Here is a 20,127-nt window from a genome sequence, read left to right on the forward strand (position 1 = left end):
AATCGTGGTGTTCGAGCCGTCCACATTTCTTGTTGTGTAATTCTTTATGGGTTACTTGGGAGATGCGGGGAGAGTGACTTGAGAGAAAAAGCGGAGTGTTTATTAACAGTCAAAGGCGACTTTACAAAATACAAAATCATTATTGGTTAAGCATACAAGGTTTTATAAAATTTCATTCTTGAAACCTTCTTTTGGGCATGATAGTGTCTGTGACAGAAGGCCTTTAACCCACTTAAACCTTACCCTGTAAAAATACCATTTGATTATGTCGGTATCCCACCACATTATGTTATTACTAGCGGACCCGGTCAAGCTTCGCTTTGACTAATTCCCTACCCCTAGCCTATTCTACTTCCATCCTACACCTGCCCTAAGCTTGACCCTAGCCTACTTTATAGCTTACTACCTTGAAAACCACTTTAGGGGTTGACTTTTTAATAAATTTTGAATCACATTATATTTCGTATTTTTTTATGATTTGTGAACCCCTAACAATGAAGGACTTTCCATGCAAACTTTCAACCCCTATTTCACCCCCTTTTATTTTAGGGCAAAAATTACCCTATGTTTTGCTCTAATGTCCCATTTACCATTATACCAAAATTCATCTTAATCGGTTTAGCCGTTTAGCAGTGAAAAGGTAAGAGACAGACAGACAGACTTACTTTCGCATTTATAATATTAATATTAAAAAGTATGGATATCATCTGCATTATGCAACACATGCCCTCGTTCAATAGAGGTAGATATCATAGTTTGCATACACTAACCTGTTGCTCGTATATACAAAAATCAATAGGGAATGCGCTTACAAAATAAAACTGTAACAGCGGGCCTATTATGTGTCTCGGTGTACCATTCAATTAATGAGTCACTACATCGTTTTTCATCGTATTTTCGTCTTGGTGATTATCATAATATAGTTATTTCAATGAAATAACCTTGACTACACTATTTTACATCAAATCATAATGTTTTTTAGTTTCTACGATCATCTATCGTAAATACTAGTTTTTCGTTATAATAACGTTACTATCAGTACTACTAACACGACTAATGCTAATTGTCGTTATTAACCCATATTCCGCTCACTGCTGAGCTCGAGTCTCCTCTCAGAATGAGAGCGGTTAGGCCAATAGTCCACCACGCTGGCCCAATGCAGATTTGCAGACTTCACACACGCAGAGAATTAACAAAATTCTCATGTGTGCAGGTTTTCTCACGATGGTTTCCTTTACCGTTTGAGACACGTGACCTTTAATTTCTTAAAATGCACACAAAAGTTGGAGGTGCATGCCCCGGACCGGATTTGAACCCTCTGGTATCGGAGGCAGAGGTCATATCCACTGGGCTATCACGGCTCTCATCTAATTGTACTATATGTAAAATAACGATAATTATTTCATTTCGTTGAATACACAATGTTAGATAAATGCAAAAACGAATAATGATGAAAAACAATGTAGTGACTGATTGTTTGAATTGTACACCGAGTTACTCGTACATAATAGCCCTGCTGGGGATATCAAGCATGCACAAATAAACTGTTGCACGCTACAAATGTTATCGCTTTTATCGCGAGATAATATAAAATGATGATAGGAAAACAGTTATGATATAGTGCAGTTCAAAAACAGTAACAAATTAAGTTAATGTTTAAAAACATAAATTTCTATGGTACTCCGTCACGACTCTTAAATCTATGATAACATTAGTCTTACTGAATAAATGCTAAGTGTAAGTGTAAGCTGTATAAGTGGTAAGGTCATGCATCAAGAAAACTAGAAAACCGTACAAAGATAATAATAATAATTTGGAAGAGACGTAGGTTATAGTTAGTAGAGGTCCGCTAAGAAAGGATTTTATGATAGGGCCGGATTAAGAAGGTATAAGGGTGGACGAAGTCGCGGGCGTCCACTAGTATTCTATAGAGGTAAAGTTTGTGGTGTTAGGGGTAATCTCTGGATCTACTGAACCGATTTTGAAAATCTTTAACCACAAGAAACCCACGTTATTTGTGAGTGTTATACGCTATATATTATCCTCATATTCTCACGGAAACGGGAACTAAGCGGGTGGAACCACGAGGCGTCGGCTAGTTTAAAATAATTATAAAAAGGTTCTGAAGAAATTTTCAGTAATAGTATCTTAAATTCCTAACAGGTTCTTCTTCATTAATCTTTGTGTAATTCCCAAGTATTTAGAGCTAAAACCCTCGTGTCCCCACAGGGCCGGATCCTAAAATAGGGGAAGGAGGAATAGTAATGGATTTAATTCGCGAGCGCTCCCAGGGGAACGGAAAGATTGCCTCTTAAAGGAGGCTAAATCAATTCTGCGTCCCAGAACACTTTAACATGCCCGATCGATGGGTTACCGATGATCGCTGAGGCATTTTTATTGGATGTTATATACTTATGTAGATATACCTATCTACTCTGAGTCTCAACATGTATATTTGTAACTAGGCGTGTACCGTGGTTTCACTCGCGAAAAATTATCTCGTATACATAAAGCGTAATTTTATATAGCTTTTAATTTCTCAAGTAATGGGCACTTAAAGATTTTTTTTAATCGCACCAGTTCCGGAGATTATCGCCTTCAAATATCAGATTCAATAGCCTCAATAGCTCAACGGTAAGAGCGTCTGACCACCGAAGGGTGGTGGTTCGATCCCCGCCCCGCTGGTCTATTGTCGTACCCACTCCTAGCACAGTCTTTCCCGACTAGTTGGAGGGGAATGGTAATATTGGTCATATTTTAAAATATATGGCAAATATTATTTAAAAAAAAAACAAAAAATACTCTTCAGCTTTAATTTACCTCAAATTCCATTACTTGGTATCAACATTTTCTTTCCTTTCGCAGGTTAATTAAAGTAAATGTCATTGATATCACGCCAATTGAGAACATTCCCAATAATTGGTGTTATAATTATTTATATATAAACATAGATCGATGTTTTTGACGAGGAAAAATCGGAGACGGTTTTCAATTGGAAGTCGAGAAATGAGAATGCAAAATTCATTTCTTATATCGTGACATTCAATTACTTCCTTTTGTGACAGGACTCGTACGTGAAGCATTACCACCGTCCTTATTTCAGGCATCAAGCATTGCTTTGAAAATTTCATTTTCCACGATGAAAATTATTCATAATACTTGTATTGGTTTATATATATTTTATAGCAGATGCCGCGCGGTTTCACCTGCGTGGTTCCCGTTCCCGTAGGAATAAAATAGCCTATAGCCTTCCTCGATAAATGAGCTATCTAACACTGAAAGAATTTTTCAAATCGGACCAGTAGTACCTGAGATTAGCGCGTTCAATCAATCAAACAAACTCTTCAGCTTTATAATATTAGTATAGATGGTTACATATGAACAATAATTAGCTCCAGTTCCGAGTAAATGTTATAATTTCACCTTCACTTCGTTTAATATTCCTGATATCTACTATAAAACATAATCACACTAATATTATAAAGGCTATAGTTTGTTTGTAAGTGTGTATGTTTGTTCCTTCTTTACGCTGTGGCTACAGGAGCGATTTGGCTGAAATTTGGAATCGAAATAGGTTTTATTCTGGATTAACACATAGACTACTTTTCATCCCGGAAAATCCATGGTTGGCATGGATAATAGCCGCAGCGTAAAAGAAGAACAAACATACTTACACACTTACACACACAAACTTTCGCCTTTATAATATTAGTGTGATGTGATATTTGTGCCTATAGCTAGGCAACTTCGTTCGTAACACTCCCGATGTTCGGCGCGGGCCGGGGGCGTGTAGCGATGAATGAAAAACCCACGACTGATGTCACTTCGCACGCACGATTTCACACCCGCACAGTCTTTTCACCTGTCGCCCCCATATCATGGGAGTGTTATCAACGAACTTGCCTGACTCCAATCATTTATAGAGAAATTAATACTTTCAATCAATCAATCAATCAATCAATTTATTTCTTTGCAGATACATGCATTATTTATACAGGTGGTAGGTTCTTTCATTGGCGATATAGATAGCATGCACCAACCCAATGACGAATATACCCACTCTATTTTTAAATGTTAAAACGAATTAACACCATCATCTTCAGTTAGTAATATAATAAGGCAAAGCGTCAAACGAAACGCGTATGATACGAGTATAATAAATGCGGTTACAGTCGTAAGAATTGTTACAGAGAGAAATTTGCTGGAGGCGAATTTTATTTTCTTGACATAATCATGATTTCCACGATGTCATGCGCCGGGAATAATGAGAAGGAAATAACGCTAAATGTACATTTATTATTACGTGGAGCCCCGATAGCTCAAAATGGTCGACAAATGTCGACCAATGGCGGCAGAGTATGTCCCAGTAGTCCCAGACAAAAGAGATAACGAAAGCGCTGCTATTGGTTGATATATTTTGTCTATGTCTCTTCACGAGAAGTCGTTTGGTCGCATATTATGCCTACTGAATACATAAATTATGCGCTATTTGTTTGCTACTGGTAGCATGTCAATTTCCTGCTTGCTATTCACATGCACATTTGCTCTGAAAAGCACAGACCCTTGAAACCTGATACCCCTCAAAAGCCATCATGGTGCTAAGTCCACAGGTACTACGGTACTAGTAAAAGCATGATTGCATGACACTGTCTGTAGCAATGCAGTTAAAAAAGGTAGTATTCTGTCCAACGTAATGGCTTGATCTATAAATAAATATCTAGAAAATATAGATTGAAAAACTGAGTCCTAATTACATTAATATTTTACAGACATTTCCTTATTTAACAATAGAAATTTCCCTGAGCTGCCTAAACAATGTATTTTCCGTCGCATTCGCGATATGAAAAGCGAGTGCGGTTCAATGACCTGTGTCTAAGAGGGTTGGGAGGGTGCCAAGAGTGTCGGCTTTTATTGGGCTAACAATCAGAACTTCTTGCAGTAGGACGATGAAGGCTTTGTGTGGAAGTCCTTTAGATTTTATCTTAGACTTATAACTTCGTCCGTGTGAAATTTAGTAGTGGTCGAGCTAGGCTCTCGCTCAAAAAAAGTAGTTGATATTGGTTATTATGACTACGAGCTAGGCTCTCGCTCAACAAAAAGTAGTTGATACTGGTGTGAAACTACGACTACAAAACATTTGCGCGAAAACACGATTTATATAGCACGCGACACGCGGTTTTTGTAGCACGCGACGAGCAACTTTTCATCCGTCTTTTACGTGGGGAAATCCTCTTATGGTTACCTTCTCGCCACTGGGAGGCAAGAAGGTTATGTCAGAATTCAACCAACTATGAGTAAAACCCCACGGTATTCCGACCCCTCGCCTGCTGACAGGGCTACGGGATCTTTTCGTAAGCTACAGCAATTCAGGCATTTACACCCGTACATCAGGCCTTCCTCTAATGTTGTTAAGGGCAACAACTATAAAGCTTGGGACTACCGGATTGCGACGCGCTACCATACCATCATTTATTAGACGAAGTCTTATGCTGAAGTTCAAATAATTACATTGTAATATTCTCTCTCTACAAAAAATTATAAAGCACGACAATAGTACCTACATGTCATTTAATAAGATTCTCTTATTAGAGGGAGCTAAATAGATAGAGAGCGTCGTTAGCCCAGTGGATATAACCTCTGACTTCGCTTCGGAGGGTGTAGGTTTGAATCCGGTCTAACTTTTCAGTTATGTTCATTTTATGAAATTAAATCACGTGTTTCAAACGGTAAAGAAAAAATATCGTGAGGAAACCTGCATAGGTACCTGAGAATTTTCTGAATTCTCTACGTGTGCGAAGTCTGCCAATCCGCATTGGACCAGCGTTGTGTACTAATAGTCTAGCCCCTCTCATTCTGACTCTGAAAGACCTTGTGCTCAACAATCATTGTAGTTGATGTCCCTTGACCTCGTACGAAGCGTTCCGGTTCTTCGTTCCTGATCTGCACTGCGAAGTTATGGAATGCCCTTCCAGCTTCCGTTTTCCCCACCACCTACATGATGGGTATATTCAAGTCAAGAGTGATGAAAAAATTATTATTCTAACTAAAGTTCAAATTGCATATTACGTTTTATTTATAAGTGCAATAGTTAGTCGGCACTAATATGTGAGAAAAAAATCGATATTACTACTAAAATATATGAAATTTGCGCGAAAATAGGATTTATTTAGCACGCGACTTCGCGTTAACATCTGGCTCTAACCGGAGACACTCTAGTTGATTGCGACGATCTCCGTGGCGCAGTGGTGTGCGCATTGCGTAGTTTTACAAAACGGAGGTCCTGGGTTCGATTCAATTTCTTAATTGGTCCAGGTCTGGCTGGTGGGAGGCTTTGGCCGTGGCTAGTTACCACCCTACCGGCAAAGACGTACCGCCAAGCAATAGCGTTTCGGTACGATGTCGTGTAGAAACCGAAAGGGGTGTGGATTTTCAATTTTTTTTATTCTTTACAAGTAAGCCCTTGACTACATTCTCACTTGATGGTAAGTGATGATTCAATCTAAGATAGAAGTGGTTTAAGTTGTTAGTAGTAAGATACTCCTAACAACTTAGCCCACTTCTATCTTAGATAGTAGTAAGATACTCCTAACAACTTAGCCCACTTCTATCTTAGATAGTAGTAAGATACTCCTAACAACTTAGCCCACTTCTATCTTAGATAGTAGTAAGATACTCCTAACAACTTAGCCCACTTCTATCTTCAATCAAGGGATTCTTCTTCAGTCAAGGGCTTACTTGTAAATAATAAAAAAAAATTGAAAAGAAAAAAACATCCGTTTCCATACTAGAGAAGGCTTAGTAAGTTTTAAGTTATTACTTTGTATTATATTTTCTCGTCTGCCCGCGGAATAGCAAGCGTCTACGTTTCAAAGAGTTATATTTCTTCAGTAATAAAGCTTCCATAGTTGTAATAAGTTTGTTCTTGTTGGATTCTGTTTGCGAATTTGTTGCATGAATATTTTAAGCATAACACTAACACGGAGTACCTTAAAATAAAGTTTACAATGACTTATTACAAGCGGCTGAAGTTTCTGTTTGTCGACAATAGCTTATTGATTGCTTGAGTAACTGTATTAGCCAATGGGGTAAAGTTGTTAAGTTGAATAAGACAAAGCGAAGCTTGCCTGAGTCCGCTAGTTCGATTATGACTATTAAAACACGATGGCATTAAGACATTTATAACAAAAATATTAAAAAAATATATATAATTCATAGTTTTATGTGACTCACCATGAATATCAAATACTCAAAGTTAGAGAGTTTCAAATGCACAAAGGTCATGAATAAATATTTTGTTCCTTCTATCCTTAATCCTTAATCTATGATAACATTTTTAATATATAGGTATAGGTATAAATTAAAAAATATATTTACTAAGCAAGAGAGGTTGCGTGCGACTGTAGGCACCCTAGTTTTACTTGTTTCACCCTAAACCGGTGATTTTGCTCGCCCCAATTCGGCGCGTCATGTTGGAAAATAACTTTTAATTGAACGCAAAGTTTCGTTCATCAATTTTCGTTTTAAAAGTTAAAACTGTTTAGTATATTAGTAGGTAACTAGGTAAGTAGCTTGGTAAACTACCACAGGGAATATTGGAAAATCAGTAGGTATACAAACTGGGTCATATAATGCGGAAACTTCCAATAAAACTCTTTTTCATTCTTATTGTTGAAGTCGCTTTAAATGTAGCCATATATGTTACCCGAGTTACAGTACATAGGTATAAGAAGGTCAATAATAAATTTATTGTCACCTCATTCATCATAATCAGAGGAATCATAGTGTAGGTGCTACAAGAAAACAAAATAAAAACAAACATACGTCCATAGACTGCTAAAATCATTTTTTGGCTTCGGGTATAAAAAAATATTCTGTTAAAATCCTTTTACGTGAACAATTAGTTAGTACTAAGTATAGAAGATTAGTTATATATCTCATAAATCATAAATCATTTATTGCCAGAATGTGGTCATATACAGATATTGTTACATTTTAATGTTCATACACAATCTGCCGCATAGGCGTACATTATAATAATTTTTATTTACTAATATTAGAATGGTCAATTATTTACTATGTCATTTCATAAATTAAAGTCATATAACAAAAATAATAAAATAAAATATCTATCATTATCAACTCATATTCGTCTCACTCCTATTGGAGTGAGAGGGGTTAGGCCAATAGTCCACCACGCTGGCCCAATGCGGATTGGCAAACTTCACACAAGTAGAGAATTAAGAAAATTCTCAAGTACGCAGTTATACGTACCTATACAATATCCTATTATTATGAGTTCTAGACTCTTTAGTCGAGTATCGCTGGCTTATAAAGCAACATTAAGCATCGCTGCGTCAAAAAGGGGTATCATAATGACGTAATCTTCAACCGTTTTCTGTGTAAACTTAAAGCCTTTGTAAACATCCCGTGTCATATCGCAACCTGAGAGATACATAAATCATTTGAGAAGCTTTATTCTCCGAGGATCCCGAGCGATGTTTATTTTATACACCCGAGTACATAAAGTAAGGTTTGAAAAGTAGCATCTGTAAATAAATTGGTTTTCTTTTTTTTTTAATGAGAAAGAATACAATGTGTAAGGAACTTCAGCTAACTTAACCTAATATCATTGTATCGACAAAGACGTAATTTTTAGCGATTTAGCGTTCCGGTACGATGTCGTGTAGAAAACGAAAAGGGTGTGGATTTCATCCTACTCCTAACAAGTGAGCCCGCTTCCATCTTAGATTGCATTGTCACTTACCATCAGGTGAGATTGTAGTCAAGCGACAACTTGTAAAAAAAAAGTAATTAAAGAATAATCTCAGACTAATTACATAAGAACCTGCCTCGCTAGACGTTACTTTTCCGCCAAAGTATATGATTAACGATCTAATGCGATTTCAAAAACTGTCTATAGAGGAGCTCCGTAAAAATACTTTTTTATGTAGTTGAATGGTGTAAAAAGCGGTCAACTCGTTGAAGTATGTCGGTGACTTTGGTTCTTCTGCGGAACTCCTCATTTCTGATTCCATCACGCAGAGATACTCCTAACATAGCTCGTTCCATCGCCCGCTGTGTGACTCTGAGCCTTCTTATGAGGCCCATAGTTAGCGACCAAGTCTCGGAACCATAGGTCATCACTGGCAACACGCACTGTTCGAAGACTTTTGTCATCAGTAAAGTCATATCAAATACATAATTATTATATTTAAAGGGCAACTGTAGACTCTCTTGCTGAGACTTTTCATCTTCCTTACCAAAACAGACAATCTTGAGTTTTAAAATTCTTAAAATAACGTTATTACAAATCGTAGATCTTTTGAAAGTCGAGTCTACGGCGTAGCCTTAATTGGCGACATTAATAATCTCACTTGAAACATTTTTCTTTTTCTTTCTATTTGGACTGAAAAATGGCCATAAATCTTTTTTTATCCTTCATCTCAAGTAAGTAAGAAATGAGGTAAGATTTGGTTTTATTTTTGTTTGTCTGTTACGAATAGGCTCTGAAACTACTGTATCTATTTCATCAAGCTGAAAAGCTACATTATCAGTTAGTAACATATGCTATATTTTATCCCCATATTTCCACGGAAACACTGGTTTTGTTAGGTATAAATTAGGATAAAATTTCTCAGCTGCATACAAAAGGTTAACAAATAACTTTTATCTTATTTATGCGTTTGTTAATGTACGCTAAACCCTTCCACGCGGCGAGGGTTTTATGTGTTTCCCCACCCCTATTGTCGCAAATCACAAGGGTATGACAAATTAGGGGAAACTTTTTGTTTTATGTACATCAACTGCAGTACTTGTATACCCGCACTCGGTTTAAATGCGTACATTACGTTTAAGTGTTGAATATTTTACGTACTCGCACATTTTGTTAACTTTGTTGTTTTTGTACTAAAGCTGGTCCAGGTTTATAGTCAGTTATAAAGAGGCGTATAATGAGGTAAAAATAACAACATATTTTTCATGTTAATAATATTTTAAGTTAAATCACACCACACATAAAAGTATATGACTGAGTAAAACTCCAAGGTAGGTGAGATAAAACCTTAAATGTAAGATTAGGTATGTGAGATAAAACCTTATGTATAGTCACTGCGCTAAACTGCAGACGGACGGACAGACAGACGAAACTATAAAGGTTCCTTGTGGACTACGGAACCCTAAAAATGGCTGTGTGGTTAGTCTGTATGCCGTAGAAATGAATGCGAGAGGATTACCAACAAAATCTCTTTTTAATTTGCAAAAAGACCTTGTCCTCACTAGAACTGCAGAATGTTCTATCTTAAAACGTGTATCTTCATATAAAATTTGACTAAGCAGGGAAAACAACACCAGCGGAGAAGGAGTGTTATAAAGGATATCCTTAACCCTACACCCGTTGGTCACAAGTCTAGGGCTCTGCTCGGAGTCTTTCTCTCTGCCACACTATAGACCCGGCCCATGTACGGAATGCTAAGACATTCGTCTCGTTTCATACCCATATACATTTTTGTTAATTAATGAATATACTCAAAAGTCGATCTCTCACGTACAGGTGGTCGCGGAGTTCGAGGACGTGGAACCTGACGCGTTGTACGACGTGCTTCACGACCCGGAGTACCGCTCCGTGTGGGACACGCACATGCTGGGCGCGGAGGACGCCGGACACATCAACGTCAACAACGACGTCGGATACTACGCCAGTACGTAGCCAACCTCCGTGTCTAGGTGTGCACAGTGTCGCAGCTGACCCGGAGTACCGCTCCGTGTGGGACACGCACATGCTGGGCGCGGAGGACGCCGGACACATCAACGTCAACAACGACGTCGGATACTACGCCAGTACGTAGCCAACCTCCGTGTCTAGGTGTGCACAGTGTCGCAGCTGACCCGGAGTACCGCTCCGTGTGGGACACGCACATGCTGGGCGCGGAGGACGCCGGACACATCAACGTCAACAACGACGTCGGATACTACGCCAGTACGTAGCCAACCTCCGTGTCTAGGTGTGCACAGTGTCGCAGCTGACCCGGAGTACCGCTCCGTGTGGGACACGCACATGCTGGGCGCGGAGGACGCCGGACACATCAACGTCAACAACGACGTCGGATACTACGCCAGTACGTAGCCAACCTCCGTGTCTAGGTGTGCACAGTGTCGCAGCTGACCCGGAGTACCGCTCCGTGTGGGACACGCACATGCTGGGCGCGGAGGACGCCGGACACATCAACGTCAACAACGACGTCGGATACTACGCCAGTACGTAGCCAACCTCCGTGTCTAGGTGTGCACAGTGTCGCAGCTGACCCGGAGTACCGCTCCGTGTGGGACACGCACATGCTGGGCGCGGAGGACGCCGGACACATCAACGTCAACAACGACGTCGGATACTACGCCAGTACGTAGCCAACCTCCGTGTCTAGGTGTGCACAGTGTCGCAGCTGACCCGGAGTACCGCTCCGTGTGGGACACGCACATGCTGGGCGCGGAGGACGCCGGACACATCAACGTCAACAACGACGTCGGATACTACGCCAGTACGTAGCCAACCTCCGTGTCTAGGTGTGCACAGTGTCGCAGCTGACCCGGAGTACCGCTCCGTGTGGGACACGCACATGCTGGGCGCGGAGGACGCCGGACACATCAACGTCAACAACGACGTCGGATACTACGCCAGTACGTAGCCAACCTCCGTGTCTAGGTGTGCACAGTGTCGCAGCTGACCCGGAGTATGCTCCGTGTGGGACACGCACATGCTGGGCGCGGAGGACGCCGGACACATCAACGTCAACAACGACGTCGGATACTACGCCAGTACGTAGCCAACCTCCGTGTCTAGGTGTGCACAGTGTCGCAGCTGACCCGGAGTATGCTCCGTGTGGGACACGCACATGCTGGGCGCGGAGGACGCCGGACACATCAACGTCAACAACGACGTCGGATACTACGCCAGTACGTAGCCAACCTCCGTGTCTAGGTGTGCACAGTGTCGCAGCTGACCCGGAGTACCGCTCCGTGTGGGACACGCACATGCTGGGCGCGGAGGACGCCGGACACATCAACGTCAACAACGACGTCGGATACTACGCCAGTACGTAGCCAACCTCCGTGTCTAGGTGTGCACAGTGTCGCAGCTGACCCGGAGTACCGCTCCGTGTGGGACACGCACATGCTGGGCGCGGAGGACGCCGGACACATCAACGTCAACAACGACGTCGGATACTACGCCAGTACGTAGCCAACCTCCGTGTCTAGGTGTGCACAGTGTCGCAGCTGACCCGGAGTACTGCTCTATGTGGACACGCACATGCTGAGCGCAGAACGACGTCGGATACTCTTCCAGTACGTAACTGTAGCCTTATGCGGGTTACAGCTTACAGACTTGGCAGCTTTAATTGTACAGTCGAACTGTTCAGTTAAAATGTCTGTGAGTAGGCAAAACTGATTTAGACCTGACCGATTAGATGAAGAGGTACTTATGTAGCCCGCATAATTGTCATTCTATATCACATGCGCAGAATAATATCTGTAAAATTTTTACCTGAAAAATGTCTGTACATTTTATTGAATTCAATCGAAAGTAAAACACATCCTAAACTGGACGTTAAATATGATCTAGATATTTACAGTTTATGTATACAAAGATCTCAAATACAAAAAAGCCTAAACACTCTTGTTGCATCACTCAAAACTTTCATAATAACTTCTTAATTAATAAAGTTTCGATAGATGAATTGCGTTATAGTTTCGTTATACAATGCCCTAACCAAAGTACGTTCATTCGTTTCATGTTTTACCTTTGACATTCAATTTCCTGCGGAAAATTCAATTGATCCCTACAATCACAAGGCCTAAAGTAATTCTGACCGTTACGTGCCCGCGGCCCATAAATAAAACCTTCGTTCTATCGGTTCGCTAAAGTTATTGTTACGCACCGCAAATGTTTGACCAAATCTCTGTATGTGTATAGGTCATCTTGTTATTTCTTGTTTTTATATGAAACTAGCGGACGCCCGCGACTTCGTCCGCGTGAAACTCGATGTAAACTATTAACTACCTCTACCCTACCCCTACCCTACGTTGAAATTTTTCCAGAATTTTCTTTGCTATAAACCTCACGGAGCCCGAGACCTTTCTAACGAATGCAAAACCGTGGAAATCGGTTCGTGCGTTCTAGAGTTATAGCGTCAGGAAGGAAAACCCGACTTATTTTTATATAGTAGAAGATTACTGTTCGTTAGATTTATTAAGAGTCTTTTTGGTCTAGTGCTTAGGATATAACGTGGAATAGACTAAATTCCACTACATTACAACTACAGGTCTACCCTTTAATTATAAAATAAATAAATAAAAAAATAAATAAGCCTTTTATTCGGACCTCATTAAGGATATCTTACAATAGTATATACAATACAAAATATTACATACATTTAAATACTATATCGTTTATACATTTAAAATTTTTCGTATATTTCGTTTTTATTTACCTTCTGTAGGTCCGTTTGCCAATCGGCAAAGGCCTCCTCCAACCTACTCCATTCAGTTGTTTCTCTGGCTACTCTAGTCCAGGTTTTCCCAGCAACTACCCTTTAATTACACTTGATCAAGTATAGCGCTGATACTATCAGATGTAAACCAGGATTAACTATCGTATAGCAAGGAGTCAATCACCAGCGAATGTCAGACTTGTAACTGATCCAGTTGGGTTAAAGAGCTCTTTTACAGTTAACTAAAACTCCCCCATTCTCCGCTCGTGTTTGCTCCAAGCTAATTAATTAAGAATGCAAAGTCCTTACTACTAGTATTAACTTACCACTGACTCGCTACCGAACCGTCTCGAACCACGTCTCGAACTAACACAAGTGTTCAACCAGATAAACCTGAGAACTACCGCGCTCTGTCCGAGATCGTCTAGTCAACTGACAGATGTCCACAGACAAACAACTGACGGATACGTTTCTAACAGATATCGCTATTAAATTAGTTACTTTAATTAATGTAAGATTATTATTATCTAACGCTCCGACAGATATGTGGACCATAGTGCACGTGGTCCTAAAATTTTCAAAATTATTCATTCGAAAACTGTAGATGCGCCAACTTGTACAACAAGCATTAAGATCTCTAATACCTCAACTATTTATATACGAATGTACAGAATGTACAAAATGTACAGAATTCATCAAGTATAGATTCTAGAGGGCGCTGCCATCCGTTATGCCACGCTAACGTTTGTTGTTATGAATGGTATAAGTAAAATCTCAAATTGCGAAGAAATTTATAGAATTCGACCACTTTTATTATAAGCATAGATATAAATATAAGTATTGATTATAAGTATATATAGATCGATTAGTATAGATATCGAAGAGAGTAGGTAGAATAAAGAAAAAGAGTTAATACCTTATCAAAGGTCTCGTAGGTTGTGTATCAGTGTGATCTAAATACGGAATGATATTTACAAAATCGCTTACAAAGTTCTATATCCATACCCACTGATCAAAGGGACCTTTGTAAATGTCAAATAATTTAATTAAACCAAATATACGCTTCAGTAACGGCAGTTTGCGTTCGATTTACAGTTGAACGAGTTTTGGAGTATGTGTGAAGTGATGAAGTAAATAAAGCAACAGCTGCTGTTAAAAGCGAGCATTGCTGTGATCCGTGGTAGCCCAGTGGATATGACCTCTGCCTCCGATTCCGGGTGTGGGTTCGAGTCGGTCCGGGCATGCACCTCCAACTTTTCAGTTTTGTGCATTTTAAGAAATTGAATATCACGTGTCTCTAACGGTGAAGGAAAACATCGTGAGGAAACCTGCATACCAGAGAATTTTCTTAATTCTCTGCGTGTGTTAAGTCTGCCAATCCGCATTGGGCCAGCGTGGTGGACTATTGGCCTAACCTCTCACATTCAGAGAGGAGAGTCGAGCTCGGCAGTGAGCCGAATATGGGTTGATAATGTTGATTGCTGTGATCTGATGGTCAAGGTTGTGTTTGAAAATTAATTAAGAAGGCTTTGTCTTAACTGATATCATACTTTAAATATTACAAACAACATTGGGTAATTGTAGTGATGTCAATATACGACCATGAAGAATAATGACAAGAGTAATTCTTAGTTTCATATCCAAAGATCATTTTATTAACAAAATTAAAATTAATAAATAGATTAAAAACGTATATTAACATAATCCACATGTTTCATTATGTCGATATACGTTTCACGATAAATATAAGATTTAATATTTGACTTATTTGATGCTTGTTATTTGTTCCCTTAGAAAACGCGGCTTTATGGAAGAGATGTTTTCGGTTTTAAGTGATTATATGTCAAGAGTCGTGTTAATATAGTGATGTGCTAGTGAACTTGTTGAACGAGTTTCATTTCCCGCCGCCCCTTACAGTTGTGATTGCTGCTTACAGGCTGCTGGTTAAAGGCATATGAGGCTAACCATCTTCGCCTCAGATTGATGGGCATATGGGATAGATATCCGACACTGCGCTTTCTAGTCTGAGGTCGCCATTCCCGCACCTTGGCACCCCAACGTCTATCCGCTCTTCAAACTATATGTCCTGCCCATTTCCACTTCAGCTAGGCAACTCGTTGAGCTATGTCGGTGACTTTGGTCCATCATATTATTTTGGTACATTATATTACTTACCTATAGATAAAAATAATAATTACACGGGCTACGAATTTTACGTGATGCTATTAAGTGTGCTTCGGCAGTTTTTAGATTGACAGAAAAACCCAGTTACTTCTGACCCAGTAGAAAAACAACCCGTAACAGACGAAGAAGCGCTTGACCTACTAAATAAAGTAGGTATTATTTGTATTCTCGGGATATTCCATACGATATAAGAATAAAGTAAGCCGGCGCTCAGTGTCCCGGCTGCATAATTTTCAATTTGTCTGCTCTCGAACCACGAAATATTGTTTTAAAATAAAATACTTATGTAACCTACTTTAAAACAGAATTCCCGATAATACGTGTTTTGTGTATAATAAGTAGGTACATCTATAAACTCTACATTTTTAAACTACCTATGCTCTACCTTTAAAAGTCCACTTGTCTTATCAATCTGTTTTTAAAGTTATATAAATTTTCTATAAACTGAAAATATACAAAATATTATATTTTTGAAAATTTTAATCAAACATGATTAAAATTTTCAAAAATATGCTTGATTTAAATTTTCCCTAATGGACTTTATATATCTTTATGAGGAAGATTTAAGTATATGGTTAAGGTGTACTGTGTTAATTGACTTAGATACAGCGATGTACTCAGAGCGATGTGCCTCCTGGGGTAGTTTAGGTAAACCATATCATAACTGTAAGCTTACAGAGAGATTTAAATAATTTAACAATCTTTTATTCCCTTACGTGTTACATCGCCCTAACTGGATTTTAAGAAATTTGATCAAAGAAAAAAAGCACACGATTTCTTCAATAAAGATTATACCTTGACGCAGATTATCTGCTCTATGCCTATATGTCTATGATCGTTAAGTATAATATTGATTTTCTTTCCATTTTATCGCTCACGCAATAATACCATCTCCAATTTAATCAGCAGTTGATTAAGAGAAGATTGTTTCTTTTCGCATTAATCTTATTTGTGCGGCGAGTCTGTTGATTGCGTTATGTGGGTTAATACGACGGTAATGGAGTGTGGGGTCAGCATTAAATGGGTTAGCGTCGCGCACTCAATTTTTCTTAGAAGATTAACCTTGATTGGTATCAATAAGTTTTTGTCTGAACCCTATATAAGTATTAATACACGAGGTTTTGTTAGCGTTGGAAAATTCCTCTAGAAAACCACCGTACTACGAAGACGTACGGATGTGTAACTATTGAACATGTTGAAGACCTACATGGCGCAGTGGTACGGGGAATTTACAAGATTCCTGGGTTCGTTACACGGCTGGGCCGATTGAGGTAATCTTAATTGGTCCAATTCTGTCTGGTGGGAGGCTCCAGCCGTGGCTAATCACCACCCTACCGACAAAAACATACCGGCAAGCGATTTAGCGTTCCGGTACGATGACGTGAAGAAACCGAAAGGGGTGTGAATTTTCACCCTCCTCCTAACAAGTTAGCCCGCTTCCATCTTAGATAGCATCATCACTTACCATCAGGTGAGATTTTAGTCTAGGGCTAACTTGTAAAGATTTAAAAAAGTTTTTAATTTATTATTTCTAAAGCTAACATGCAGTAAACGGCCTCAGGAAGTAGCTTGGATGCATTTGGCTGACTGCAGGCGACGACATGATCGCCAGTAAATAACTTATGTCGAGAGTTGAAGAACGTTTAGGGCTCCCGCACACGGGCCCTTTCGATTTATACACGACATCGTACCGGAACGCTTAATCGCTTGGCAGTACGTCTTTCTTGGTACGGTGGTAACTAGCCACGAGTGAAGTCTGAAGCCTCCCACCAGCTACTTAAAACACATTACACTCAGAACTCCGAATAGTCAGAGATGCGTGCCTGAAATCGAACCTTCATAACTTATGACGGAATCTCAACTGGGCTAAACCGCTAACACCGATTCAGACCTTTATGTACGTAACCTAAATTAATTGCAAACAAAGAGCTAAGCCTATAGAAATAATACGTACATAGAGAAATATAGCATCAAAAAGTATTAGGGTCAAAAAGCCTGCAAGCTTGATTCCGCAATACAATTTATAAAGTGCACTGAGCGTGCACTTTCAGTCTTCCCCGTACCCCACTGACGTACTCGCAGTTAGGCAACGTTCACATCTGGCAGTTCGGCTGCTAATGGAAGTTTGCTTATTAGGGTACGTTCACACCTTGCCTGAAGCTCAGCCACCGGCTATATGCTTGTGTTACTAATTCCTTTATGCCGCTATGGGAAGGTTATTCGAGTCCTGGGTTATGAAATATTAAACTTCTTTTTGAAGTGATAACTTCATAGGGGAGCGTTAATTGTAACCGTCTTGGTAACGTAACGCGTTACAGCTGACGTTGATACGTTTGACACTTGCACATGACAGAACGAAGTTTGGATTGATTTTACGACCACAGACTATTTTAAAAGTTTCTATGCTGTTGCTGTCAAAATGTTCTTCACACCTCTCCCATAATGGAGGATTCTTAATTAAAAATTATTTAATTTAGATTCAATTAATTAAAAGAATTACTTTATGTTATGACTTCTGTCGAGTGTCCCCAGACGCACAAGTTTTTATTCTCAGTAGAAGCACGGATTGAGAAGTTGTTGGTGTTTAAACACCCATGTTGTCAAGTGTGAATGCACCCTAAAACAACTTTCAATCTGCAAAATAAGATCTGTTTCAGCTTCTACGTCTTGATTTTCGTTTTTATTTCATTACTTTTTAGGGCAATTTTATTACATTAATAAAAGTAGAAGTAGGTCCGCGAAGTGAAGATGAATTTTTGACGGCCTCCGTGGCGAAGTGGTATGCGCGGTGGATTTACAAATCGGAGGTCCTGGGTTCGATCCCCGGCTGGGCAGATTGAGATTAGTCCAGGTCTGGCTGGTGGATAGTTACCACCCTACCGGCAAAGACGTACCGCCAAGCGATTTAGCGTTCTGGTACGATGCCGTCTAAAAACCGAAAGGGGTGTGGATTTTCATCTCCCTCCTAACAAGTTAGCCCGTTTCCATCTTAGACTGCATCGCACTTACCATCAGATGAGATTGTAGTCATGGGCTAACTTGTAAAGATTAAAAAAAAAAATACAGTGGAATTCATAGAAATTCTAGAGGCACCCCCAGGGGTTCATTCACCCGCTGAGTGTCAAAGTCTTAAACGTGGTTAAATTCGACACTCAGCGGCTGAATCCCCTGGGGGTGCCCCTACAACGTCTATGAATTCCACTGTTAGTGTTACTTCCAACTGGTCGTTGTAACCAATGTCCTCAGTGTCGTGTCCGGCACCGCTCAAGAACCGCGACTTCGTGCTTCAGCGCTCCTGGCTGGACACGGGCGAGGAGAAGATGATCCTCAACCACTCCGTCTTCCACAAGGACTACCCGCCCCGGAAGGGATATGTCAGGTATTTTATCATCATCATCATCATCAACCCATATTCGGCCGAGCTCGAGTCTCCTCTCAGAATACGAGGGGTTAGGCCAATAGTCCACCACGCTAGCCCAATGCAGATTAGCAGACTTCACTCGCAGAGAATTTAGAAAATTCTCTGGTATGCAGGTTTTTTTACGATGTTTTTTCCTTCACCGTGACATATTTAATTTCTTAAAGTGCACATAATTGAAAAGCTGGAGGTGCACCCTCCGGAGTCGGAGGCAGAGGTCATATCCACTTGACTATCACGACTCAACCGGCGAGGTATTAGCTATACACTGGCATGCACTACAAAAATACAGATTGCCTACCCTGGTCACTGACTTAGCTCAGCGAGTCGCGAAGCTGATATGACAATGGTCAGGGCATATAGCCGATGGACGTTGGGGTCCCAAGATGCTGAAATAGCTACCTCGCACCAGAAAACGCCGTGTTGGTCGACCCCTCACTAGATAAATTGAGGACATCGAGTTGTAGGCAGCCGCTGGATGTATTTTAAACCGCTTTTCCTGTCCATCGCTCCGTATTTTGTGCATGCGCGAGTCAAAGGACTGGTACGTCGCGTTTAATTGCAGCAGAGCAGGGCCTGTAGCCGTGTGGCATGTCGATTCTCTTTCTACGATCGCAAACGCTTCGAAAATTCAAAAACGTATAGGAATGACATTTGTTATCGACAGGTCACGAGATCGTATCTGCCATTCCCATAAATTTTTGTACTTATCGAAGCGTTAGCGTTTGTAGAAAAAAAATTGCAACTTGGCTACAGGCGCAGATCAGTCAATATCGCGGCAGCGCGAGTAACCGCGCGTAGAGCATAGTGTGGCTATGGCATTATATCCGTGGGTGAAACGTTTGCGATTTTTATGACAGTCGGACTTTCCACTCAGGTGATAAGATAGCGCGTGCGTCAAACCGTCACGGCCTTGGCAATAGATGCTTTTCACTTTTTACACTATTCACTATATTTTAGTAACCGATAGGTGTTGTTTTATGTATGACTAGCGGACGCCCGCGACTTCGTTCGCGTGGAATTTAGTTTTTCACAAATCTCGCG

General features: G+C 40.2%; 1 protein-coding gene across 1 annotated transcript in view; it reads left to right on the forward strand.

The window, feature by feature from the left end:
* The window catches only part of LOC112058489 (START domain-containing protein 10-like), a 51,044-nt gene that overhangs the window by 10,427 nt on the left and 20,490 nt on the right, over positions 1 to 20,127 (forward strand). The window contains exons 2-3 of the mRNA XM_052883365.1: positions 10,550 to 10,697; positions 18,912 to 19,044. Of these exons, the coding sequence (XP_052739325.1) occupies positions 10,550 to 10,697; positions 18,912 to 19,044 (281 nt within the window). The remainder of the gene's footprint in view (positions 1 to 10,549; positions 10,698 to 18,911; positions 19,045 to 20,127) is intronic.

The sequence above is a fragment of the Bicyclus anynana genome, chromosome 9, assembly GCF_947172395.1.
Source record: "Bicyclus anynana chromosome 9, ilBicAnyn1.1, whole genome shotgun sequence".
NCBI lineage: Eukaryota > Metazoa > Arthropoda > Insecta > Lepidoptera > Nymphalidae > Bicyclus > Bicyclus anynana.